Raw genomic sequence first — 23,916 nt, forward strand, 5'->3', positions numbered from 1 at the left:
CCTTTCGCTCGGCTGCGCTCCTGCCGGGCACCGGGACCGGGGGTGCGGGGCAGGACCCCGCACGACCCCACCGCGCCGACACCGGGCCCCGCGCCGGGCGAGGGCTGCGGGGCCTCGGCGAGACGGTGACACCGGGGACGCAGCCCTGCCCCAATGACACCTCCCGTCCGCGCCTCGGCACCCCGACGCCGCGGGACAGGCTGGGGCTGGGCCCTGTGGCAAGGCAGGATCTGTCCGGTGAGGGGTTCGGCCCCGCGGGCAGCCCTGCGATGGGGCGGTGTGGGGTCCCCGGTGCCCGGCGGCCACCCCGGTGGGCCGCGGAGGGGGTGGCGGGCTGGCCGCCGCGCACATCTGGGAGTGATTTGGCACATTCCTCTCGGCTGAGCACATGCCGGCGGCTGGGCCTCGCCGCGGCCGGCAGCCCCGGCGTGCTGGGGAGGAGGTCGGCGGCTGCACCGGGCTGTGGGTGCGCAGGCCTCGCCGTCCACCGCCTGGCCCGGGGCGTCCCACCTCGCTTTGCTGAGCACACAGGGGAAACTGAGGCACGGGAGCGCAGCTCAGAGCGGCCCGGTGGGCACCCAGCCCTCCTGGCGTGGGCACCGCGGGTCTGACAGGCACCCAGCGGCCGTGGAGGGGGGGACAGCGAGACCCCCACAGCGCGTGCGCTGAGGCTGCCCGGACTCCTCACACCTATGACTTCCCACGACAGCTCCCACCGGGCTCTTGCGCGGTCCCCTCCCTGCGTGGGGCTGTGCCGAGGCTGCCCCTGGGCGAGCGTCGGAGGGGGGTGGTGGGGGGAGAGGGGCAACGAGGCTGCGGTTGCGCGGTCCCTTTAAGAGCTCCCCCCCCTTCCACACACACCTTCGCGCGGCGCGCGCACCCACTTTCTCCCCTTCCGCCTTCTGGAGACTTCAAAGAGTTCCAATGCAGCGCCGGCCCCGCCCACGCCCCGCCCCTCCCGCCAATGGGGCGCCGCCTCCGGCGGCGCCCCATTGGCGGGAGGGGCGGGGCGTGGGCGGGGCCGGCGGGAGGGGCGGGCGTCCTCCCTCGCTCCCCCCCCCCCCGCCCTCCGCCGCCGCCGCGCCGCCGCCCCGCCCGGCCCAGCCCCGGGTAAAGTTTCCCCGCGAGCACATGACTCGCAATGGCTGCGGCCGCCCGCTCGTTAAGCTCCCTATACCCCCCCCCCAATCCCGTTAACCCCCCCTTCCCCCTTTTCCCCCCCCCTTTCCCTTTCCCCCCCCCTCTCCCTCCTCTCCCCTCTCCTCAACCTCCCAGGCCGGGTCTTTCCCCGTGCCTCTTCTTCCTCCGCCATGCAACCGCCACCGGGAGCTTCTCGGTTTTAAGGATTTCGGTGTGACGGTCTCCGGGATCAGGTAAACGAGTGGGCCCCCGTGGTGGGGGAGGGAGGCTCTTGCCGCGGCTCCGGTACCGCCTCCCCGGTGTTAGGTGCGGGGCGGGGGGGGGGAAATCCGCTGCGTCCTGCCGGTGGCGGGGCGGGCGGGGGGGGGTCCTCCCGAGGGGCCGAGGACCGGGTGAGGGTGGTGGGTGCTGTCCCGCCGTGCAGCCGGGACACCCCCCGTCGTCCCCCCCCGTGGTGGGTTGGGGGGGTGGGGTGTCTCCGCCCCGGGGGAGGGGGCTGCGGGGGGGTCCTGGCCCCGGGAGGGGCGTCTTGGGGGTCCTAGGGGGGTGGGGGGGGCCCCCCGCCTTCCGGGAGGCGGTGCTGGGGATCCCCCTCCGGTGAGGGGGGGGAGGGGGAAATCTTGGGGATCCCCCTCGCTCTGTCTCCGTGGTGGGGTCCCCGCGGGGGGGTGAGGGCCCCCGCTTGGTTGTGGCTTGCCGTGAGCCCCAGACGGGCAGCGTTGTCCCCCGGCCCGGTTCCGGATCGTGGCTTTGACCCCCCCCCCCCGGCTTGGCGGTGCTGTTCCCCCCGCCCCCCCCTCCGGTTACCGGTGCTGGGGTCCCCCCCCCCCTCCCGGGACCGGCTGGCTGGACGCTCCCAAGCGGCAGCACTGCCCCCCCCGCTGAGGGCTCGGGGCACCCCCGACGCGGCGAGCTGCCGTCCCCCACCCCGGGGGGGTCCGGGACACCGCCACGGACCGCGGTGCTAGGGCCGCCCCCCCCCCCCCCCCCGGGATCACCGCCCCCCCCCCCCCACCCACCCCGGGCCGCCGGTACGCGAAGCCACGTCCCCCCCCCCGCCGTCCGCCTTCCCCTCCCCGGCGGGGGCGGGTGAGGGGGGGGCCGGGGCAGCTTCCCCTTTTCGGGGTGCGGGGGGACACACACCCACACCGGGGCGCAGACGGCAGGACCCGGCGGGTGAGCGGGGCCGGGAGCGCGGGGGGGGGGGCGGCGGCGGAGACCGGGGGCCGGGGCCGGGGTCCGGGGGGGGCGGGAGCGGCGTCTGCGCCGTTTCCTGGCCGGCGGGCGGAGGAAGCCATCGCTCTCCGCGGCTGACAGGGCGCTGGCGCGGCGGCGGGGCCGGGGGGGGGCGGGGGGCGCCGGCCGCCGCCTCCCCCGCCGCGGCAGATGCCCGGGGGCGGCGGAGCCCCCGCGGGCTCCTGGCAGCGGAGGGGAGGGGAGAGGGGGGGGTGTCCACCGGGTGTGTGTTGTCGTCGTCGTCGTCCCCCCCCTCTGGCCGCGGCCCCGTGGGTGGGGGGAGCCCCCCGGGGATGGGCAGCAGTGCCCCAGACCGGGGGGGGGGGGCAGAGGGCTGGGGCTGGGGCCCCCTTGCCCGCTGGAGCCGGGGTGTCTCCTAAATCTGTGCCTCTGACCTTTGACCTCGTTGGGTGGTGGGGGCTGTCCCACAGCCCAGCGAGCTCGGGGGGGGGGGGGGATGACACAGGGGGACACGGGTGCTTCCCCACAGTGGTCACACCGGTCCCCACCAGTCACACACCGCTCAGGGGTGCCGGGCAGGCGCCGGCCAGCGGCTCTGGGTGCGGTGCCCCGACCGCCGGCCTCCGTGCCGGGATTAGCGGGTGACGGCTCGGTGGCTTAGCGGCCCCGCGGCCACTGCTCCCGGGCCATATGTCACCCGTGGGCCCCCGCGCCCTGCCCTTGGGGGTGACCTTGCTGCGGCGCAGGGACGCGCGTGGCCCCGCGGATGCTCGCACTGGGAATGCCGGTGGGTGCCCGGTCCCCTCGTCCACCGCTCGCGCCCCCCCCCCCCCCCCCCCCCGGGTGACACGGCCGCCACCAGCGGGCACCGGGACAGCGGGGAGGAGAGCAGAGCCCCGTGCCCCGGCCCAAACTGCCCGGTGCCTGTGGGTGCCCCACCCCAGCCGGGCTACCCGGCTTCTCCCGGCTGTCCTTGCACACCCGCCACGTCCCTGGCGCTCGGTCCCCTTGCCGGGAGCGGTGTCACAGCCGCCGAGCCCGGGGAGGGCCCGTGCCGCCACCTGCCCTGCAGCACCGGGATTCACCAGCTCCACGGCTCCGGCTCTATTTATAACCAGGAGGCTCTGGCGTGTCAACGTGCCACACTCGGCTGCGCCGGCCACGGGCAGAGCGTGCCCTGGGCCACCCGCCCCGGCAAGGACCCGTGCCGATGCCAGCGCTGCCACCGAGGGGGTGGCTGGATTCCGGGGTCCCTTGGCCCTTTTTGGGGTGCTGTTGCAGCACTTCGGGGGGCCCTCGGCTGGCGGAGCTCTGGGGGCCTCGCGGCACGTGCCCGGAGTCCCCCCCCCCCCGGCACCCACAGGCACCCCTGTGCAGCAGGGTCCCCCCGTGGCAGTGCCAGCCCCGGGGCTCGGAGGGAAGGGCTGCGGTGCCGGCAGGCGTGGGGGGGCTGCGATCATATCTGCGGTGACACATGTGCTGATTACGGAAAATGGGTTAATCTCCCTGCGGCTGGAGGCAGCTTAGCGGGGGGGGGGGAGCCGGGGGGGTGGCTCGTGGCAGGGCCCGGCGAGGGGCCGCGTGCGCCCGCCCCGGCCTCCGCTGTCCCCGGCTGAGCCACGGCTGCCGGGCTGTGACGGGGGACACGGCAGCGGCACACGCGTCTGCACGCCCTCCTGCAGCCGGCCCGGTTGCGGCACGGTGGGTCGCGGTGCCCGCGGCCCAGGGTGGTTCGGCTGCCCCAGGTTACGCCAGGTCCCGGTCCTGCCTGGCCGGATCCCAGCCCCTAGGAGCCTGCCCAGGCCGGGAGCGCGGTGCCACCACATCCCGGTGTCCGGGGGTGTCGAGCGGCTGCCTGCCCGTTGAGTCCACCCACGCCGGCCCCGGGCACCGTGTCCCGAGCGGCCCCGTGCCGCGGGCCGGCGGCGCAGCCAGCTGCACTTGTCTGCCGGCTGTCGCCGAGCCAGAAAGGGCTGTCTGGGGCCGCGCTGTTCCCGGCACGCCGTTCCCAGGGCGCCGGCTGTGCGCCGCATCCAGGGCTAAAAACAACCGGGGGCTGCTGCGAGCGGCTGCCGTGGCACAATCCCGCCGCTTCCCGGGAGCTGGCGGGGAACCGGGATGGGGCACTCTGGGACCGCGACCCCCCCACCGGCAGCGGGCAGGGCTGCGGGACCTGCGGTTCCCTGGGCTGGTCCTGAGGGTCGGGGCTGTATCGCAGGGTGGGGGCCGGGCTGGGCCTGGGGGTGCCAGGGTGTGGGTGAGGGTCCCCAGGGTGCTGCGGCGCTGTCCTGCAGCGCGAGGGGCTGAGCTGGACTGGCCCGCTCCTTCCAGGACCCAGTGAGCCGGCACCCACGGGGCAGCCGGGCTGCGGTAGTGCTGGTGCCGGTGGCGGCGTGGCACGGTCGTGCCCATCCCGGGGGCCATGGTGGGGGCCGGGGCACCTGTTCCTGCAGAAGAATGGCGCGTCTGGCGGCGGGTGCGGGAGGTGTAACCGGAGCGGCGCGTTCCCGGCGTAACCGGAGCTGGCCCGGCCGCGACAGGTGGAATTTCAGTTTGTGGCTCCCAGCCGGCAGTGGGACGTGGGGGTGCCGGGGCGAGGACCCACGCTGCGGGGTCGGCAGCCGCTCCCTTGGGTGCCGCTGTGCCCCCGCGGCATGAGGAGACCAGCACGGACACCATCCCCGCCGGCAAGGACACCGTCCCCGCCGGCCAGCGCGATGTCCCTGGCCCCACGTCCGTGCTGGGGGAAGCGGTGGTGGCCGGGCCTGGGTTGCTGCTGGCCCACCGGGTGTGGGGACATCGGCACCGCCCGGGGACTTGCGTGGGGCTGAGCGAGCCCCCGGCTGTGCCGCTGGCCCTTGGGAGCGGCGTGCGGGTCCTGAGGTCCGCACCGGCCCCAGGACCCCCAGATCCCAGATCGGCTGCCTGTGCCGAGCGTGTGCCGCCGGCTCCGGCCCTGCCGGGCTGGGGCATGATTCACACCTGCCCGGGGACGTGAGAAACGTGACGGTGACTCACGGCCGAGATGCTTCGGGGCTATGGGGAGGGGGTCTCGCTCGGTGGCCCTGCCGGGGGGCACCTCATACCCCCTGCACGGTGCTGGCTGGCCCAGGGGGAGCTGGGGAGAGGGGAGGGGGGGCGGTGGCAGCAGGGGAGGGGGGGGGCAGCCGGGCTCTCGTCCTCGCGTGTGAGGCCGCCCTGGGCTGGGTGCCGACAGCAGCGAGGAAACCGCAGGCTGTGACCGCACAGCAGCTTCGTGGGTGCTTCCTGCCCTGCCCGGGAGGCTGCCAGCGGAGCGGGGCCACCCTGCTCCCCCCGCACCGGGGGGGGGGGGGCACGGCACCCCCTCCCTCTGCCCATGCGCCCGCAGGGGCGGCCTGGCACCGGGGTGTCCCCGTGACCTGGCCGGTGAGGATGGGGGACGTGGGCGGCAGCCACCCCTGCCAGGTTTGGGGAGCAGAGTGGGCTGGCAGGGGGCTGGGGCCGTGGGCTCTGGGGTGACGGAGTCCGGGGTGGCAGGGGACCGGGGTGACGGAGTCCGGGGTGGCAGGGGACCGTGGCTGAACTGAAACCTGGCCGCCCAGGAATCGAGAGCGGCAAGGGGAAGCTGCGGCCGGGAGCGTGGTGCCCGCAGGCATGACAGGAAGGGCTCGGTCACTGCCCACTGCCCCGCCAGGTACCCCACAGCAACCCCGGCCCCGCTTGCCCCCGCGGTGCTGGGGGGGGGGACACACACAGGGCGGTGCCCCCACTCGCTGGCGTGTCACATCCGGGCGCTGGCGCTGCCATCGGCGAGTGCCCCGGCAGGAAGCGTGGCTGGGTTTGGTGCTGTGACATGGGCACCGGGGCTGGGGGTGCTGCCTGCACCAGGGGGTTCGGGGAGCCCGTGGGGTGGGAAGGGGGGATGCTGCTTGGCCCCCTCGACGGGCACGGCTGGGGACGGCCGCTGGGGAGGTGGGTGTCGCTGTCCCGGTGCAATCCCTGCTGCTCTGTGGTTAGCCGCGCTGGCCGTGCCAGGTGCAGGGGAGCAGGATGCGGCCCTGCTCGGGTGTGCGCAGTGAATCCAGCCTGGGGTCACAGTTGGGGGGCTGTATTTTTGGTCGGGGTCTCTTGGGGGCTGGCCTGTCTGGGTGTCTAGGGTGGTCATGCTTGGGGTCGTGGTCGGAAGGTAGCTCGGGGAGCCGTGGTCCCCCCCCCGAGCCGTGCTGCTGCTGGCCCTGGGAACTGCTCGGGTCCGGGCGTCCGTTCTCTCCCGGGGGCCGCCCCCGGCCTGGGCGGGAGGTTCCTCGTGGCTGGGATTTGGCCCGGGCCCCGCGGCCGTGTTTTCTGTGGGGCTGGAACGAGGCGCTGGATTCCAGGAAGCTCCGGGCTCCATCCAGCTCCTGCCGGGGACTGGAGGAAAAGGCGCCGGGGAGGGTGAGCACAGGCCCCCCCCCCCCCCCCCCCCCCCGCCGAGGGGCTGCACGGCCCCCCGGCCCCACGCCGCTGGCCTGGGGCGCTTTGGGAGCGGGGCCTGTCCAGGATGCCCAGGGCCCCCATTTGGGATGCCCAGGACCCCCCAGTTGGGGAGCAGCCACGGGCCGGGGTCTGTGCCGGCACGGGGGCCCGTGGGGGCTCCTCTGGGCCGCAGCTCCTTCTGCCCACGGGGACCCACGGGAGCGGGGTTGGCCGGGCTCCCTGCACCCTCCTGGCCGCTGCTGGTCCCCTGGGGTGTTGGGAAGGGGCCAGCAGCCGCCTGCCAGGTTCGGGGTGCACGGTGGCCAGCCCGGCGGTGCTGGCCTCGCTCGGTCCCAGGGCCGGCGGTGTGCGGGGGGGGCGGGGGGGGGGAGCGGGTTGAGTAATTGGGCCCCGGCGTGGCTGGCGCGGTGCCCAGCGAGCACTTGGCACCGGCAAACATAAACAGTTCTTCCCGCGCCTCCCTCCCGCCTGCTCCCCCCGGCCAGCGCGGCTCGGGGGCCACGGCCGGACTTGGGGGGTGGGGGTCATGGGCAGCCCCCCAACACTGGGGGGGGGCCGGGGTCCCTGCAGCCCCATGTGGGGACCCCATGGGAGGGCCGTCCCCTATCCGGGGCTGAGCCGTGGCCCCTGTGCCCGGGACGGATGCTGACCTGGCAGCCGGCACCGTGCCCCGGCAGTGCCCGTGGGAATCCCGCACGCGCTGCGGCGCCTGGCGGGGCGCCCTGTGCCGGGGGGTGGGGGGGTGATGTGACCCCCCCACCCCAGCCACTGCTGGGTGCCCACCCTGGGGGCAGCTGGACCATGGGTCTCCCCGTGGGTGCTCCAGTGGGTCCCCACGGGTGGGGGGCAGCACCGGGGCTGTGGGTGCTGCTGTGAGCTGGCAGGATGGGGGTCCGGTCTCCAGTGGGTGCACCCAGCTGGGTGCTGGGGGGGGGGCACAGGCAGGGCTGTGCCCGGCCCAGCCCCTCCCCAGCGCCTCGCCGGGCGGCCCAGCCTTGTTCCTCTGGATCCTTTTCCGCCTCCGCGGGGCCGGGAGCCAGCACTCTCGGCAAATAAACAGCCCCCGCCGGGCCCCGCGCCAGCGCTTAAATAAACAGCCAGCCCGGGATTGTGAAAGCCCCGTGCCCCCCTTCCCACCGCCACCCCCCGGCCTGGCCCGGGCCGTGGGGTCTGTGCCCCACCGGGTTGGCGTGGGAGCTGCCGGCGCAACCCGGCACATGGCGGCGGCTGCGCCTCGACGGGCAGAGCCCGGCCCTGTGGCAGGCGGCCAGGCTGAGACCCCCCCCCGGGTGCCAGTCCCGGGGTTGGGGGGGGGGGGGGAGTGTGTGTGTGAGCCCCCTCCTGCCCCGGGGGCCGGTTGGCTGAGCCCCCTCGCGCTCGGCGCAGGCGTGGGGGGAGCGGAGCCGGCGGGGGCGCGCAGCCGTGACAGCAGAGAGCTGGGCTGGAGCAGAGCCGCTGTCCTCAGGGGACCTCGGTGTGCCTGTCCCCCGCCCCCCCCAGCTGCCTTGCAGCCCCCCAGGCTGGGGCAAGGGGTGCTGCCATCCTGGGACCCCCCCCCCCCCCGTGCGCCCCTGCTCCCAGGGCAGGCTTGGGGGAACGGGTTTGGGGCCGTTGCATGACCCCTGGCCTAAGGAGCTGCCCTGTGGGGCCACAGTGTCCCCACACCGTCCCCCCGTCCCCTGCCCCCTCGCCCGCTAAGCCGGGATTAGCGACCTGTGCCTGCCGGGCCCCGCTGGTCCCGGTGTCGTTAATCTGGGGGATTGTCGTTAATCTCGTGGGGAGCGCTGCGCCCGGCCGGCTGCGCCCTCCTGGGGCCGGGAGGGGATGCGGCCCCTTTGGGGGCGGGGGGTGGGGGTGGTGGTGTCTGGGGAAACTGAGGCACGGTGGGTGGGTGCCCCATCGGGGCGGGGGCCAGGCATCCCAGCCCCTCTGCTAACCCCCCCCTTCTCTGCTCCCCCCGCAGCGTCGCAGGAGCCAGCGCCGCCAGCGAGGACAGCCGCCGGGCAGCGGGTCACCCGCGGGCCCCATGCTCTGCTCGGCCCCCGTGCCCAGCATCTGAGAGCCCCTGCCCTGCAACGGAGACCCCCGCCATGGCTAGCAACAGCAGCTCCTGCCCCACGCCCGGAGGGGGGCACCTCAACGGTTACCCCGTGCCCCCCTACGCCTTCTTCTTCCCCCACATGCTGGGGGGGCTCTCGCCGCCCAGCACGCTGGCCGGCATCCAGCACCAGCTGCCCGTCAGCGGATACAGCACCCCGTCGCCTGCCAGTGAGTACCGCGGCACCGTGCGGGGGTTGGGGGACCCCTGGTGCTGGGGTTGGGGCGCGCGGGGACCCCTCTGTGCCAGGGTCTGTCCCCAGCGTGGGACACAGGTGCCACCCCCAGGCTGCTGCTCCGGCACTGGTCCGTAAACTGCCCCAAGGCGGTGGCACCGGTGAGGGTGGGGGTCTCCCTGCTCCCAGCCACCTCATCGCCCACCCGTGGGGAGCTCGGTTTGGGGGGCATCGGCTCCTTGTCCAGTGGGAAGCGAGCGCTGGGCTCTTCTCCCCGCGTGTCCCCATTAGTGGTGCCGCTGGGGAAACTGAGGCACGGAGCGGGCAGTGGCACCCGGCGAGGTGTGTGTCAGTTAATTGCTGCTGTGTGGCCGCCTTCGTTAATGGCTGTGTTTATACCCTGGCTGTTAACGGCCCAGCTGGCCCTGGTTAGGGGCCGTTGGCTGTCACCGTCCCCAGCACCCACCGTGGCCAGGCTGGGAGATGGAGGGCTCGGCGGTGGCGGGGGACCGAGGAGGCCGGTGCTGTGCTGCGTCCCCACGGCGGCTCTTTGTTCGCCGGCGGCGCGGGGGCCGCCCGTGGGGGGAGGCGATGAAGGCAATCATCGCGTCTGCTCCTGATTCAATTTCCCCCTGACAGGGTCGTCCATCACGGCCCCGGTAATCACCACCCCGCCGCGCCGGCAGCTGGGAGCCATGGGAGGTGGGCTCCCGGACGGGGTCCTCCCCGCACCGTGACCCCAGCCCATGGCTCACAGCGTGCCTCAGTTTCCCCGGATCCTCGCTGGGTGCCGTGGGGCGGCTGCCAGACCCCTTCCGGAACATCCCCGGCACCGCTGCAGACGGGCGCCCTTGCCCGTTCCCAGCGCCGTGCCGGCATGGGTGCCCCGCGGCACCCGCCGTCGGGGAGGCCCCCGTGGGTCGGGGTGTGGCGGGGGCCCCCCCAACCCGTCCCTGGCCCCGGGGGACGGTGCAGGCCCGGGCAGGGCCGGCCCCGGGCGCTGTCCCCCGCCGGAGCCGCCCCGGCGGCGGTGGGACCCAGTGGGACCAGTTCAACGACTGGGTGGTGGCGGGTGGGGCCCCTCCCCCGCGCTGGCTCTGGGGCCATTCCCGCCGCACGGTGTTGTGGGAACGGGCTGGGGGGGGGGGGCGCCTGTCGTGTCCCCCCCCTTGCTTCTCTGGCACTGGGGATGGGGGCCATGGGCAGGGGGCCAGGCAGGGCTGGAGGGTGCCGGGTGGACCGTGCCTCAGTTTCCCCTTGCCCTTCCCTGCTGGGGTGCCCAGGGATCCCAGGGGGTGGGGGCACTGTGTCTGTGTGTGTCGTCCCCCCCCATAGCACCTGTACAGCCTGGTGGGTGCCCTGTTTGTGTAGGTCCTACAGTATTTGGTGTGTGCCCAGGCACGATGTTCCTGCTCGCCCTCCTGGTGGTGGGGCTGGCAGGGAAACACCAGGGTCCGTGTCCTGGCTGGGGGGGACTCGGGGCTGGGGGGCCACGGAGGGGCCCGGTGCAGCCACCCCCTCCTCACATGCGTCTGGCCCCGCCGCCAGCCCGCCCTCGCCAGATGTGCTGCAGCTGCCTGGCCCTGGGGCCAATCCGGCTGGGCCCTCCTGGGGGTGCAGATGCCCCCCCCCCGGGGTTCGGCCGGGCGCCCCGCCGGGGCTGTGGGTGTCGGGACAGGGATCTGCTGGCGCTGGGGCTGCAGGAGGGCTGCTGGTGCCGGATCCGGCCCCGCGGGGTGCTGCGTGCTCTGTCTTTGGCGCGGGGAAATGGGATCTGCCGTAATCTGTGCGTGGTGCTGGGGGCTGCCCCACTTGCCCCGGGCGTGGGTGCAGGGGGGGCCCATTGCACCCCCCCTGGCCTGAGGTGGGTGTCCCTGGGTGCCCTGGGAGCCACCGTCCCAGCCGGGGCCAGACCCGTGCGGTGGGGCCCTTCGTGCCGTGAGTCGAGAACGCCCGGCAAAGGGAAAGTGAGCAGCGGTGCTGGGCACGGCCCTGGGGACCCCCAGGCACGGCCCCCCCCCAGCACAAGTGCTGCAGCTTCCCCTGCGGGGTGGGGACGGGACCCCCTGCCCCACACTGGGCCCCGATGTGGGGCGGGCAGGGGACAGTAGCGGTTGCGGGGGGCACCCGGGGCCGGAGTGGGGCCTCACCAGGCTCAGAGCTGTGCATGGGCACGTGTGCGCTCGCACGCTGGGTGTGCATGTGTGTGCTCGTGTGTGCACGCTGCGGGGGGGGTGTGCGCGCGCGCGTGCACCCCGTGCAAGGGGGTGTGCACATCCGTGTGTGCGTGGAGCTGGCTGCGTGTGTGTCCGTGGCGCTGCACGCGTGCGCTGCCAGCTGTGCCTGCGCGTGTGTGTGCACGCCCGTGTGCGCGCAGCTGGGGCGGGGTGTGTGCGTGTGTGCGTGCGTGTAGCAAGTGTGCACAGGGCTGAGCGGCTGTGCTGGGGGGGGGTGTGTGTGTGCGTGCGTGCATGTGTTTGCTCAGTGCCCAGCCCACTGTGCGTGTGCCCGTGCCCGTGCGTGCACGCCGCACGCGGCCGCCTGTGTCCCCGTGCCGGGTGTGCGCACGCGTGTCGGTGCGTGTGGCGGTGCCAGGGCTGCGCCTGTGCCCTCATCCCCGTCCCCAGGGGCTCCCCGGTGGCCTTCTGCCGTGGGGCCCGGTTGACCCTGGGGGTCCCCCTCCCCTCGCCCGGCGCTGGCCCACGGAGGGTCTTGGGGGGGGCCATAAGGGATTTCCGCCCGTCGCCCCGCGAGGGTCTCCCTGGGCTGCCACCCCCACTGGGGACCCTCCCTCCGCCCTGGTTCCCAGGCTGCGGGAAATGGGACCCCAGCGCGGCCCCCCCTCCCCCTGCAGCCGGGCCCCCCAGCCCCGCTCTCGGCTGCCGGGACGGGGGGCCCCGCGGCCGGGTCCGGCCTGTCACCCTACCCGCTGGCTCCGGTTTCCTCCGCGCCGCAGCCGCTCCCCCGCAGCGCCCCGTAATTAATTAATTTTTAAAAATTAATGAGCAAAACGTGCTCCCTGCAGGCCGGGGGCCGCGGGCGGGGGGGGGGGGTGGGGTGGCGGGGCTATGGGGGCCCCGCTCGGGGCAGGGGCCGGGGAGCCCCTGTGGGGTGCGGTGCTGGGGACCCCCCCCGGTCCCGTGTCCCCCCCCCCAATCCCTACCCGGGGAAGATTGATGAGGCCGGGCTGGGCGCTGGGCCCCCGCGCCTGGGAAAGCCCATTACGGCGGAGGTTTTCTATCACTGTCACGGGGGCCGGGGGGAGCCGCCTGCGCCGGCCGGGAATTCGCCGCGCTCAAAAGCCGCTGAAGGGGATAAATGGGGTCTTTTGAAGTGGGCGGGCGGGAGGGGGGCTGCGGGGCCCCGAGGTGCCGGCGTGGGGATGGGGGGAAGGGGCCGGGGCCGGGCACCCCCCTACTCCCAGGGCTGGGACGGGTGGGTTCGCGTGGGGGTCCCGGCCGTCCCTGCCCACGTCCCGTCGTCTGCTGGGGCTGTGACGCCGCGCTCCCGGAGGCGCCCGCTGCGGGCACAGCGGTGTCCCCCGTGGTGTCCCCACGGGCTTTGTAGCCGGGTCTCCATCATGCTTGCGGGGGCATCTTGGGTTCCCCGGAGCATCGGCCGCCCGCGTGAGTGGGGCCAGGAAGAAGTGGGGCCGAGGGGTGCTGTTGGGGGGGTGGGGGGGGGCCATTCTGGTGTCTCCAGGCTGCTGGCGTGGCGGTGGGACGGGGCGCATGGCAGGGCGTCCTCGTCCCCCTCGCGCCACGGGGCTTCGTGCGGGGCGCTCCCCTCGCCCAGTTCCTCTTGGCTTCTGCATTAAGGCTTTGGGGTTTGGGTTTTTTTTTTAATCTCTGTTTCTTCCTGTTGCCGTCGGCGCGGGACGGGAAGCGCTGCCCGGTGGGGCGGCCGCTGGCGTGCGTGCATGGCACAGCCGTGCCGTGGCCGAGCCGTGCAGTGCCACCGGCCCGCGTCCCCTCCGTCCCCTCCGTCGCAGCCACATTCTTTCCAGCGCTGGTAAATGAGTCAAAGCAGACATTTGTCATGTTCGCTGCAGGAAGTTGGAGGAGCGCTGGGCTTTTGTTCAGAAACCTGCTGGCTAAGCAAAGCCTTTGACTTTCTATTATTATTTAAACAGGCGCTGCTGATCTGCTCTGCGCAGACACACACGCACACACTTGCACACACATACACACGCACACGCCTCCCGGCCTTTTTCTTATTCTGTTTTGGTTTTCCCCCCTTTCCCCCCCCCCTCTCTTTGGAGGGGGCAGGTTGGAAATAAAAGCGGGGCGGCCCTGGCTGCTCACTTTGGGGCCGGGGGTGGAGGGGCTGCCGGCATGTGCAGGGCCGGGGTGCGTGGGTGTGCAGAGTGCGGCCATGCCGGTGGGAGGGTGCCCGCAGCATCGGGGTGCGTGTGCGCACGCTGCTGTGTGCGTGCATACTGCCGTGTGCGCACACGCGTGCACACGCACATCTGCTCATGCACGTTCCCTGCTTGCTGCGTGTGGCCGGGCTGGCCTGCATCTTCCCACCAGTGTCCAGCCATGCACATGCGTGTGCTCCTCCTGCCCCTTGCACGTGGCAGGACCCGGGCAGGGGTTCGGATGGGCCCAGCACCCTGGGCTCTCCCTCTAAGGGCACGCCTGCGGTGGGCGGCGCGGAGCTGGGGCAGAGCGGACCCCCGTGGCGTGGCAGAGGCCGCGTGCCCGCCGTGGAGCTCACCGGGGCTGGGCCCAGCGGCGTGGCTGTGCCGGTGGTGCCGCCCTGCAGGAAGCGAGGGTGGGTGGGTGAGACCGTGCGGCGGGGAGGTTACCGGCGCGTCAGGGAAGCGGCACCGCCGGCGCCTGTCCTGCCAGCCTGGCCTGTGGCCGCCGTCCTTGGCGTGGGTCCGTCCCTGTCTGGGTGCGGGCAGCGGGGCTGAGCCGGCCGTGCTGCGTGGGGTGATGCTGGTCTGCGTGGGCAGTGCCGTCAACCGCTTGGGCGGCCCCGGGAGAGGCCCTGGGTTTGGGGTGTCACTTCCCGTGGGGACCTGTGTGCACCGGGGAGGGGTAGCATGCGGTGCTCTGCCCTACACGGACCACACGCGAGCACACACGTGTGCGGTGGGGGTGTGCACACGCACACACGCAGATACAGTGGGGACGTGCACACACGCACACGTATGTGTTCGCACGCTCAGCCGGGGACACGGTGTCACACACATGTACGTGTGTGCAGAAGGAATGCACACGTGTGTGTGCGCACACAGGCTGCCCCGTGCGCACACGCAACCCCCCCCCATGCAACGGTGTAGCGGGAGCACCCGTGGGCCCCTCTGCAGGGGGGGTGCAAACCCTGTCACGCAGCAGGAACATGCATGCACATCCATGCACACACGCATGTGCACGCACACACGCTCCCCCCCCCCACCCCGTGCGGTGGCACCCGTACCCCCGGGGGGGCGGCCGGGGGTCAGGGCGAGGTGAGCCCTTCCCCGCCGGGTTCACCCGCAGTTCACCCGCATCCCATTAGGCAAATGAGCCCCGGCCCCGGGCAGCCCCCGGTCCCGCCGTGCGCCCCCCCCCCCCCCAACCGCGGCCGTGTCCCCCAGCGCGGCCGGTGCCGGTACCGGTGCCGGCCGTCCCGGGGAGGGGAGGCGGCGGCGGCGGGGGAGGACGGGGGCGGCCCCGCGGCGCGGAGCGGGTTAAGGCTGTGGGGAGGCGGCTGGTGTCGGGAGGGACCGGGGCTGCCGGAGCCGCAGAGCCGGCGGGGCTGCGCCTTCCTCCCCTCCCCCTCCTCCCCCTCTTCCTCCTCCTCCTCCTCCTCCTCCTCCTCCTCCCGTCGCCGCCACCGCCGCCTGCCCGGGCGCGGAGCGGAGCGGCGGGGCCCCGCTCCCCGGCTGAGCCGCGGCGGGGCCATGGCAGAGCGGCGCGGGGCGCCCCGGGGGCCCGGCTGCCGCGGGGGGGGGCGCTGACCGCCCGGGGCCGCCCCCCCCGCCGCAGGATCGGGGGAGCCGCCCCCCCTCCCCCCCCCCCCCCCCGCGGCCCCGGGCCATGTACGAGGGCGCGGCGGTGGCGGGGCTGCCCCCCGGCCCCTTCCTCCGGATGGATTTCTACGGGCCGGGTCGGGGTTGCCTGCTGCCGGAGCGCGGCCCCCCCCGCGCCCCGCGGGACCCCCCGCCGCCCCCCGCCCTGGAGCAGCTCCGGCCGCTGTAGGTACCTGCGCCCCGGGGGCGGCCGGGCCCCTCACCGTCGCCTCGGGCCGGTGCTGGAGCCCGCCCGGGGGGGGGGGGGGGCGAGAAAGAACGGCCTCAAACCCGGCTCTGATCCGGGGGGGGGGGGGGGAGAAGGCTGCGGGGTTGGGGGGGGGGGTGTGCTGGGCTGGGTGCTGGGGGCTTGGCCATGGGCGGGGGAGCTGAGCAGGGGGGTGGGTGCTGATCGCGGGGGAGGGGGGGGGTGCCCGGCGCCCTCCCCGCCGGCTCCATCGCCGGGCCGAGCTCTGCGCAGATGCCGCCGGCTCGGCCATAAACAACCCTTGTCCTATTTCGGCGAGAGCTGGGGCGGCCGGGCCGGGGCTGAGCCCGGCGAGGCGGGGGGGGGGCTGGGGGGGGGTGGGTGTCGGGGCCCGGCGGGGCACCCCGCGAGTGGGGTCCGCGGCAGCGCCAGCTCCGCCGGGAATTTCGTTCCCTCCTGATAAGGGCGCCGACAAAATCCAATTAACTACAGAGCCGCTGCGCCTGCTGCTGCTGCACGGGTGGAGGGGGAGCGCTGGCGTGGACCCCCCCCCCGCCACAGCCCTGCTGGGGATCGGGGTGTCCTGGGTGCTGATGTGGGGATCAGGCTGGCAGGATCCTGCCCTGTGTCCTTGGGGGGGGGGTCACAGCCCGGCGTCCCCTGTGGGTCCCCCGCCGTCCTTGGGGACGGGCAGGCCCCGTGCTCTGGGCAGACTGGGGGGGGGGCGGTGGGCGTGCGGGCATCTCCGTGCCAGGGTGGGCAGCAGGCAGTGGGAGCGGGCAGGGGCGCGGGCAGCAGCAGACCCCGAGCTGCCAGCCAACCCCGGGGGCTGCCACCCCCACGGGGGGACACGGGGCCCTGCTTTGTGCCCACCGTGCAGGGGCGAGTGTGGTGTGGGGGGTGAGCGGGGCCTGGGCAGGCTGGAGGGGGGTCCGGTGCCCGCCGCCCCCCCCAAGTGGGCAACTGGCCAGCCTGGCCTGATGCCCAGGGGCCGCGGGCGGCGATATCGGCCCGGGGAAAGTCCTGCCGGGCTCCGTAGGACTTTCACCCCGTAAGGGCTGCGGGGGCCCTCCCGCGGGGTGCGGGCTGGGGGACCGCCTCATCCCTGGGGGGGCTGGCGTGCCCCTCTCCCTGCCGCCGGTTCGCCCTTCCCGCGGTGATGCCCAGTGCGGTGCCCGTGGCCGGGGGTGCGTGGCCGTGGCCCCCGCGGTCTCGCTCCCCCCCATTGTCTCGGGACCGCTCGACCTTTCCGCTGGCATCGAGCGCGGCGCGAGGGGCCTTTGTCTGCAGCTGGGGACGGCGCGGGGCTGCCGTGGGGGCTCCCGCCGCTTCTGGGGGGGGGGTGGTGCTGCCTTTGGAGCCCCGGAGCAGGCAGGGCGCAGGCAGGGGCTGTGTGTCCCAGTCTCTACTGCCATCCCCTTAGCACAGGCCCCCCCCTTAATCCCACTGGGGCCATGCTGTCCTGAGTGGGGTGGCTGGGGGCCATCGTCCCTGCCCTGTACCCCCAGTCCTGCAGAAGAGGGGCGTCCTGGCCAGAGCTCCCTCCCGGTGGGCTGCAGCTGTGGGTGGACCCAGGCCAGGGCACCTCCGGGGTCTGGTCGTGGTGACCGTGACCCGGCAGGCGCGTGGGCAGCGGGTGCTGGCAGGACTCCCTGGCAGGGTGCCCCGCTTCCTACGTCACGCCGAGGTGCCGTGTCTCCCCAGCCTGGGGGGTGCCAGCCCGCGGCACGGCTCGGTGGTGTCGGGGGCGGCCGTGCCGTGCCTCGGTTTCCCCAGAGACAGCTGTGGCTGGGCTGTGCCCAGCGGGGCTGGCCCTGAGGTGCTGGCTGCTGGCCCGGCACCGACGCTGCCCTGCCCGGCGGGACGCCGTCTCGCTGGCACAGGGGCAAGAGCCGCTTTTTGGGGCACGGGGAGCCTGCCTGCCGCTGCAGCGGGTCCTGGGGATGCTGCCACGATGCAGCTGGGGAAACTGAGGCACCGGGCGGTTCCCGATGGCAACGGGGGGGGCTTGCAGGAGCCCACTGAGGCAGTAGGCATCCCCTGCCCGCCTGGGTCCACATCCTGCCAGGGGTTTTGTGGGGGTCTCGGGGGGGGGGGGGGGGATATGTAGGGTTGGGTTGTACATGAGCACCGCCCCGCCGGGCACGGGGTGGCCCCGCCGTCGCCTCGCGTTAGCTGCGCTCCATCACCCTGGGCCGGCCGGTGGCGCGCAGCCAGCGCAGCGCTGCGGCACGGGGTGGTGGCGGTGGCGGCGCAGCAGATGGGTGAGTCGGGGTGGTGGGGACCCCAGGCCCCGGTGCTGGTGGGGGACGGGACCCCCTGGGTCCGCTGGGCAGGATGCCCTGTGGGGACCAGGCGGGGTGGTGGTGTCCGGCGGGCTGAGCACCGTACCCGGTTGCACGTGAGCAGGACCGGGCACCGCATGGCCTGAGGTACCCCATGGCTCGGGGCTCCCAGGACCCTCCGTCCCCCACCTCGCTCCCCCAGAGGTGCAGGAATTCGGGGCACGTGGGATCCTCATCCGTAGCAAAGCCCTGAGCGGGCACCCACCCTCCTGCCGGCTGTGCCGGGCCCCGCGGTGTGGCCGTGGTGCTGTCCCGCCTGGCATGGCGCTGCCAGCCGCACCGGGCCCTGCAGCTGCGTCCCCCAGCCGGGGCTTTGCTTCTTGCGTCCCCCCCCCCGGTTCCAGAGGCCTGGGTGTCCCCCCGGCTCTGGCCCGGGAGTGACGGCCGGTTGTTGGCGAGGGTAGCGGCAGTCTGGACTCCGGGGTCCCCCCGCAAGCGCTGGCACACGGTGTGGCCCCGCCGGCGCTTTCCCACGCCGGGGTGTCGGGGTGTCGGGGTGCCCCGGGGTCCCTTGGTGCGGGCAGGAAGCGGCCGGTGGGGCCGCGGGCGGGGGGCGGCGCGTTCGCCCGGGGATGCTGGCGGAGCCGCAGCATCTGGTCTGCAGCTGGGCTCCGCTTCCTCAGTATGGGGGGGGGGCAGGATGGCTGGGTCCCTCCTGTTCCAGGAGGAGATGGGGCTGGGGGAGGGGAGGGAGCTCGGATGCCGGGGTCCCTGGTGTCCCCAGCCGGCCCCTCCTGCACCCAGCCCCACGGGAGCAGGGGAGATTTGCACCCATCCTGCCCGATCAGCACCTTTGGGTGCTGCTCTGTGCCCTCCCGTTGTCCCGCAGGGGCGTGAGGGGCACCCAGGCCTGATGCCACCGCGAGGGGCTCTTGGGGTGCGCTGGCCGGGCAGGCGGCTGTGCCCACAGCCCCGTCCCCTTCCCGGTGGCACCGTGGTCCCTTCGCTGGCGGCTGCGGTGGCAGGGGATTCCCGTGGTGCTGGCACAGCCGTGCCTACCGACGTCTGCCAGCGCGGGGGGGGGGGGGGGGGGAGCCGGGTCCCCTCCCCCCCTTCCGCACCCAGCACGTCAAAATCTTGTCAAATCTGCATTTTGTGAGTGCAGCTCTCCACGAGGAAGTTCTTAAATTATATAAAAGAGGCGATAAATTATAGACGACGTTCGCTCAGTCACTTTAATGGCTCCGCTCCCTCAAGTGGCAGCGGTGATTTATTCAGTGCCGCCCAGGAAGCGCTGCCCGGGTCGCTCGCCTCCGCACCCCGCACGCTCGTATCCCACCTCGCACGCTCGTATCCCACCCCGCACGCTCGTATCCCGTTCTGCACGCTCGTATCCCACGCTGCACGCTCGCCTCTGAGCCCCGCCTGCTCGCCTCCATGCTGGCGTGCTCTCCCGTCCCTGTTGTGTTGGGGGACGAGCATCGTGGGTGGCTTTGTCCCCGTTGTCCCCCCCCCCGGCTCCATCTGCACCCATGACCTTCGGCGAGTGGCCAGTGGCACAGCCAAGCTGGGGACACCCCACCCCTCGTCCGTCACCCCCCCTAAGCCCCACCAACCCCAGTGGGACCCCTCCTCAGCTTAGCTCTAGGGTGGGGGGGGGTGGGTGCCCCTGGCCAGGGTTTCTCCCCGCAGCACCCCAGCCCCGGGGGGAAGCGGGCTGCGGCGGGGCCTTTTTTGGGGTGCAGGGGCCGGCAGGGCGGGCTCCCCCCCGCCGGGCCTGGCCTTTAATATCCTGTTTGACTGGTTCGCTTGGCTCCTGCTGCAGAAAAACATTCGCAAACATCCCAGAGGAGCCGGGGAGCGCTTAACCCCTGCCTGGCTGCACCCCGTGCCGGGGGCTGGCACCCCAGCTGCACCGCACCCCCGCCACGGCTGGGGCTACGCTGGGGGCGGGGGGACGGGGCTTGTCCTGGGGGGCTCGGGCACCTCCTGGGCGGTCCTGGTGATAGTGGGGGAGAGGGGTGATCCTGGGGGGCAGCGGGCATGTCCCACGGGATTTTGGGGTGCAGGAGTGGGAGCAGACACGTCCCATGGTTTTGGGGAGCAGCGGGCACTGGATGCGTCCCCCGGGCTGGCTCGGCTGTTGCAGCACATGGTGGCCGGGGGCTCCCACCCGTCACCGGGACGAGGGCAGCGCTGCCCTCGGGGATGTCCCCCACGGGGGGCCCGTGGGGGTGCCGGCTGGGTGCCACCATGCCCGTCCCCTCCTGGGGGGACTGTGCCTTCGGTGCTGGGGCGGTGGGTGCAGCGGGTGGTCACCGCATTGTGCACACGTGTGTGCAAGTGAGCGCGTGGCACTGGACCCCGCACCGGGACTGCACCGCACCGGGACTGCACCGCACCGGGACTGCACCGTGCCAGTCCCGCAGATGCCATCAGTGCCGCCCGCGCAGGGGGCTCCTGGGATCCCGGCTTTTTTCTTTTTTTTTTTTTTTTTTTTTCTTTTTTTGTCTGCCTGAATTCCACATCGTCTCTGTGGCCTGGAAATGTCAAGTTGCATCTTCCCAGCTCACGTCCTCTCCCCACTGGCCCCGTGCGACCCGGCCCCGTGGCTGGGCAGGGCTGGGGTGGGCAGCGCAGGGAGGGGCTGGCAGGACCACCGGACCCGGGGACCAGCCCTAGCGCTGTCGGGGGGTGCGGGATGGGGTGGGGGGTCCCCGCAGGGCCAGCCCTGCCCGGGGGTCTCCGTGTCCTGAGTGCCGCCGCCTTCCCTGCAGCCGTCGAGACGCAGAGCACCAGCTCGGAGGAGATCGTGCCCAGCCCACCCTCACCCCCGCCCCTGCCCCGCATCTACAAGCCCTGCTTCGTCTGCCAGGACAAGTCCTCGGGGTACCACTACGGGGTGAGCGCCTGCGAGGGCTGCAAGGTGAGAGCTGCCAGCGTCCCGAGCCGGGGCCACCGTCCCCGCGGGTCCCCAGGGTCCCCGGTCCGGGCGCTGACCGGGGCGTGCGGGGTCCCCAGGGCTTCTTCCGCCGCAGCATCCAAAAGAACATGGTGTACACGTGCCACCGGGACAAGAACTGCATCATCAACAAGGTGACGCGCAACCGGTGCCAGTACTGCCGCCTCCAGAAGTGCTTTGAAGTTGGCATGTCCAAGGAGTGTGAGTGTGGACAGGGGTGGGATGGGGACGGGGACGGGGATGGGGACACCCTGCCTGGGTGCAGCCGCCGGGGGGGGGGGTCCTGGTCGCGGTGGGCCATCCCGGCAGCCCCCGCCATGTGCCCAGTGAGGCCCTTGGGGGGATGGAGGGGGGGGGCTGGATTTGTGTCACAGCCTGGCCGTTGCCCAGGCAACGCGTGATTGATGATGTCAGAGATAAATGATGCTGACGAGGCCTCCTGGCGTCTGCGTGCCAGTTGTCATGGTGCCCGGCTGTACCCCCAGCGCGGCACGGCATCGCCGGGGATGGGTGACCGGGGGCGATGGCTGCTGGGGCGCAGCTGCCCCCCCCCCGCCCAGTCCTGCCCCATCTGCCTGCCCCTGTGGGGCCCGTGACCCCCCCCCCGGGAGAGGGCTAGCAGATGCTGGGCTGGGCACTGCCGGGGGGGGTGCTCAGCATCCCAGGGGCTGCAGCTCAGCCTGCACCTAAGGGGGGTCCTGGCCCCCCCACGGCCCACAGAAGCTGATCCCTGTGGGGTGCGGGGCTGGGGCTGTCCCCGGCCGCTCCCCCCCCCCCGCCGCTGCCGCCTCGAGGGCATCCTCCGCACGCCCCCATGATGAGCGCGGTGGCTCAGCTGCCATTTTCTCTCCCTGGCGTTATTCTCCGCTGTATCGGCTTTGCGGAGCAGAGCTGAGCACTGTCCCCGTGGCCAGGGGTGTGCCCCCCCCTGCCACGGGTGTGCTGTCACCCCTAATTGCCTCCTAATGACTTGGGGGCTTATTTAGAGGAAAGCTGTGCAGGCTGGTGGCTCCACTGGCCATTTGTCACTGTGGCTGATCCATCATGGGCGGTGGGGTCCTCACCCTGCCCTGGGGGGGGGGCACAGAATGCCGAGGGGCCGAGCCCCACCTTGGGCAGGGGCTGCTGGGTGGCAGCGGGGGCGGGTGACCCTGACCCTGCCGTCCCCACAGCCGTCCGCAATGACCGGAACAAGAAGAAGAAGGACGTGCCGAAGCCGGAGTGCTCGGAGAGCTACATCATCACGCCCGAGGTGGAGGAGCTCATCGAGAAGGTGCGCAAAGCCCACCAGGAGACCTTCCCCGCCCTCTGCAGCTTGGCAAATACACTACGGTGAGTGTTGGACGGTCCTGGGGGGGGGTGCTGGGGAGCGCGACAGCCTCCCCCGTGCCCTCATCCCCCCGTTTTCCCGCTGCAGAACAACAGCTCGGAGCAGAGGGTCTCCCTGGACATCGACCTGTGGGACAAGTTCAGCGAGTTGTCCACCAAGTGCATCATCAAGACGGTGGAGTTTGCCAAGCAGCTCCCCGGCTTCACCACGCTCACCATCGCCGACCAGATCACCCTCCTCAAAGCTGCCTGCCTCGACATTCTGGTGAGAGCGGGGACTGGGACGCGGGCAGGGACGGGGAGGGGACACCAGGGCTGAGCCCCCTCGCCCTCGCTCCCCCCAGATCCTGCGGATCTGCACGCGCTACACGCCGGAGCAGGACACCATGACCTTCTCGGACGGGCTGACGCTGAACCGCACGCAGATGCACAACGCCGCTTCGGGCCCCTCACCGACCTGGTCTTCGCCTTCGCCAACCAGCTGCTGCCGCTGGAGATGGACGACGCCGAGACGGGGCTGCTCAGTGCCATCTGCCTCATCTGCGGAGGTGGGTGCTGGGGGGGGGTGCCCAGCTGTCCTCCCCAAATGGGTGACGAAGACGACCCCAAATGGTGCCCTTTGCCGTGACACAGGCACCCCAGTGCCCCCCTTGGGGCCTGGTACAGGGAGCTGGGCCATATCTGCGCCCACGGGGGGCAAAGGGGAATGACAGGATGAGTGCTGCCCCCCCATAACCACTGTCCAACCCCCCCCACCCCGCTCCCTGCCCAGACCGCCAGGACCTGGAGCAGCCCGACAAAGTGGACAAGCTACAGAGCCGCTGCTGGAGGCGCTGAAGATCTACGTGAGGAAGAGGAGGCCCAACAAACCCCACATGTTCCCTAAGATGCTCATGAAGATCACGGATCTCCGCAGCATCAGCGCCAAGGGTGAGCGCTGGGGCAGGGCCGGCCGCGGCTCCGTGTCCCAGGGGAGCATCCCTTGGGCTCAGCATCGTCGCAGGGAGGGGGGGGTCCACGTCATGCATCCTTCCCCAGGGCACAGCATCCTCCGGAGGGGGTACCCCCAGCACTGCATCTTCCAGGGACGCTGGGGACGTGGCCGTGTCCCTTATCCTCGGCACCCGGCGGGGGGAGCAGAGCCAGGGGGTGCTGGTTTGGGGGTGCCAGCGAGTGCCGTGCCCTGCTGACCCCGACCCTTCCCGCAGGCGCTGAGCGGGTGATCACGCTGAAGATGGAGATCCCAGGGTCGATGCCGCCCCTCATCCAGGAGATGCTGGAGAACTCGGAGGGCATGGGACACGCTGGGGGGGCAGCCGGGTGGCCCCCCGCGCCGGCAGCCTGGGGCCCCCCCCGGGCAGCTGCAGCCCCAGCCTTTCGCCCAGCTCCAACCGCAGCAGCCCGGCCACGCACTCGCCGTGACCCGCGCCCGGCGCGCACCAGGACAGAGCCCGGCACGCCGGCATGCGGGGGGGGGGACGACACCCTGCGACTCGGCCCTGGCTGCAGCCCCCCTGGGGCGGACTTCTCGGCAGCCCCCGCGCCGGCGCAGCCCCGGGACTCCCCTGCCGGAGCGGACCCCCGCAGGGAGCCCCCCCGGACACCAACCCCCCCCCCCCCCCCAGCCCCGGGCGAAGCGCGTTGGTTGAGTCACATTTCAGGGGCGCGGGGGCCCTCGGCCGCATCCCCGGGGACACCCCGGCCCCACCAGCACCAGCACACATGGGATTGCGACCACCGAGCCACCCCCCCGTCCCGTCCCGGCCGTCCGGCGGGGAGGACCCGGCCAGACCCCGCACGCCGAGGAAGCAGAGTCATTTAAAAGAGAAAAGAAAGCAAAGTATATATATATAAATATCTATAAATATCTATAAATACGTTTTAAAACCTTTGTAAAAGTTTGGAGGGGTTTTTAGGCCTGTGCAGGTGGAGGGGGCACGGCGGGCGCTGCCGGGGGGGGGTGGGAGGGGGCACACGATTTATTATTATTACTTTTTTTTTTGTTGTTGTTGAGATTTTAGTGGTTTTAGAGTCAGGGGTGCCGGGCAGGCCCTGCCCCGGCC

The 23,916-nt window shown here is 72.8% G+C and overlaps 1 protein-coding gene across 1 annotated transcript; it reads left to right on the forward strand.

Annotated features, from left to right (window-relative positions):
• Positions 1 to 1,211: 1,211 nt before the first annotated feature.
• On the forward strand, positions 1,212 to 23,411 carry RARA (retinoic acid receptor alpha). Its single transcript, XM_052785437.1, is given in 14 exon segments — positions 1,212 to 1,373; positions 8,759 to 9,063; positions 20,340 to 20,488; positions 20,584 to 20,725; positions 21,697 to 21,834; positions 21,837 to 21,856; positions 21,942 to 22,118; positions 22,198 to 22,288; positions 22,291 to 22,401; positions 22,626 to 22,664; positions 22,667 to 22,783; positions 23,062 to 23,150; positions 23,152 to 23,178; positions 23,180 to 23,411. Coding segments are annotated over 13 exon segments (1,374 nt in total). The 5' UTR covers positions 1,212 to 1,373; positions 8,759 to 8,885; the 3' UTR covers positions 23,276 to 23,411.
• The last annotated feature ends 505 nt before the right edge of the window (positions 23,412 to 23,916 follow it).

Source organism: Harpia harpyja, chromosome 4, assembly GCF_026419915.1.
Source record: "Harpia harpyja isolate bHarHar1 chromosome 4, bHarHar1 primary haplotype, whole genome shotgun sequence".
Lineage (NCBI taxonomy): Eukaryota > Metazoa > Chordata > Aves > Accipitriformes > Accipitridae > Harpia > Harpia harpyja.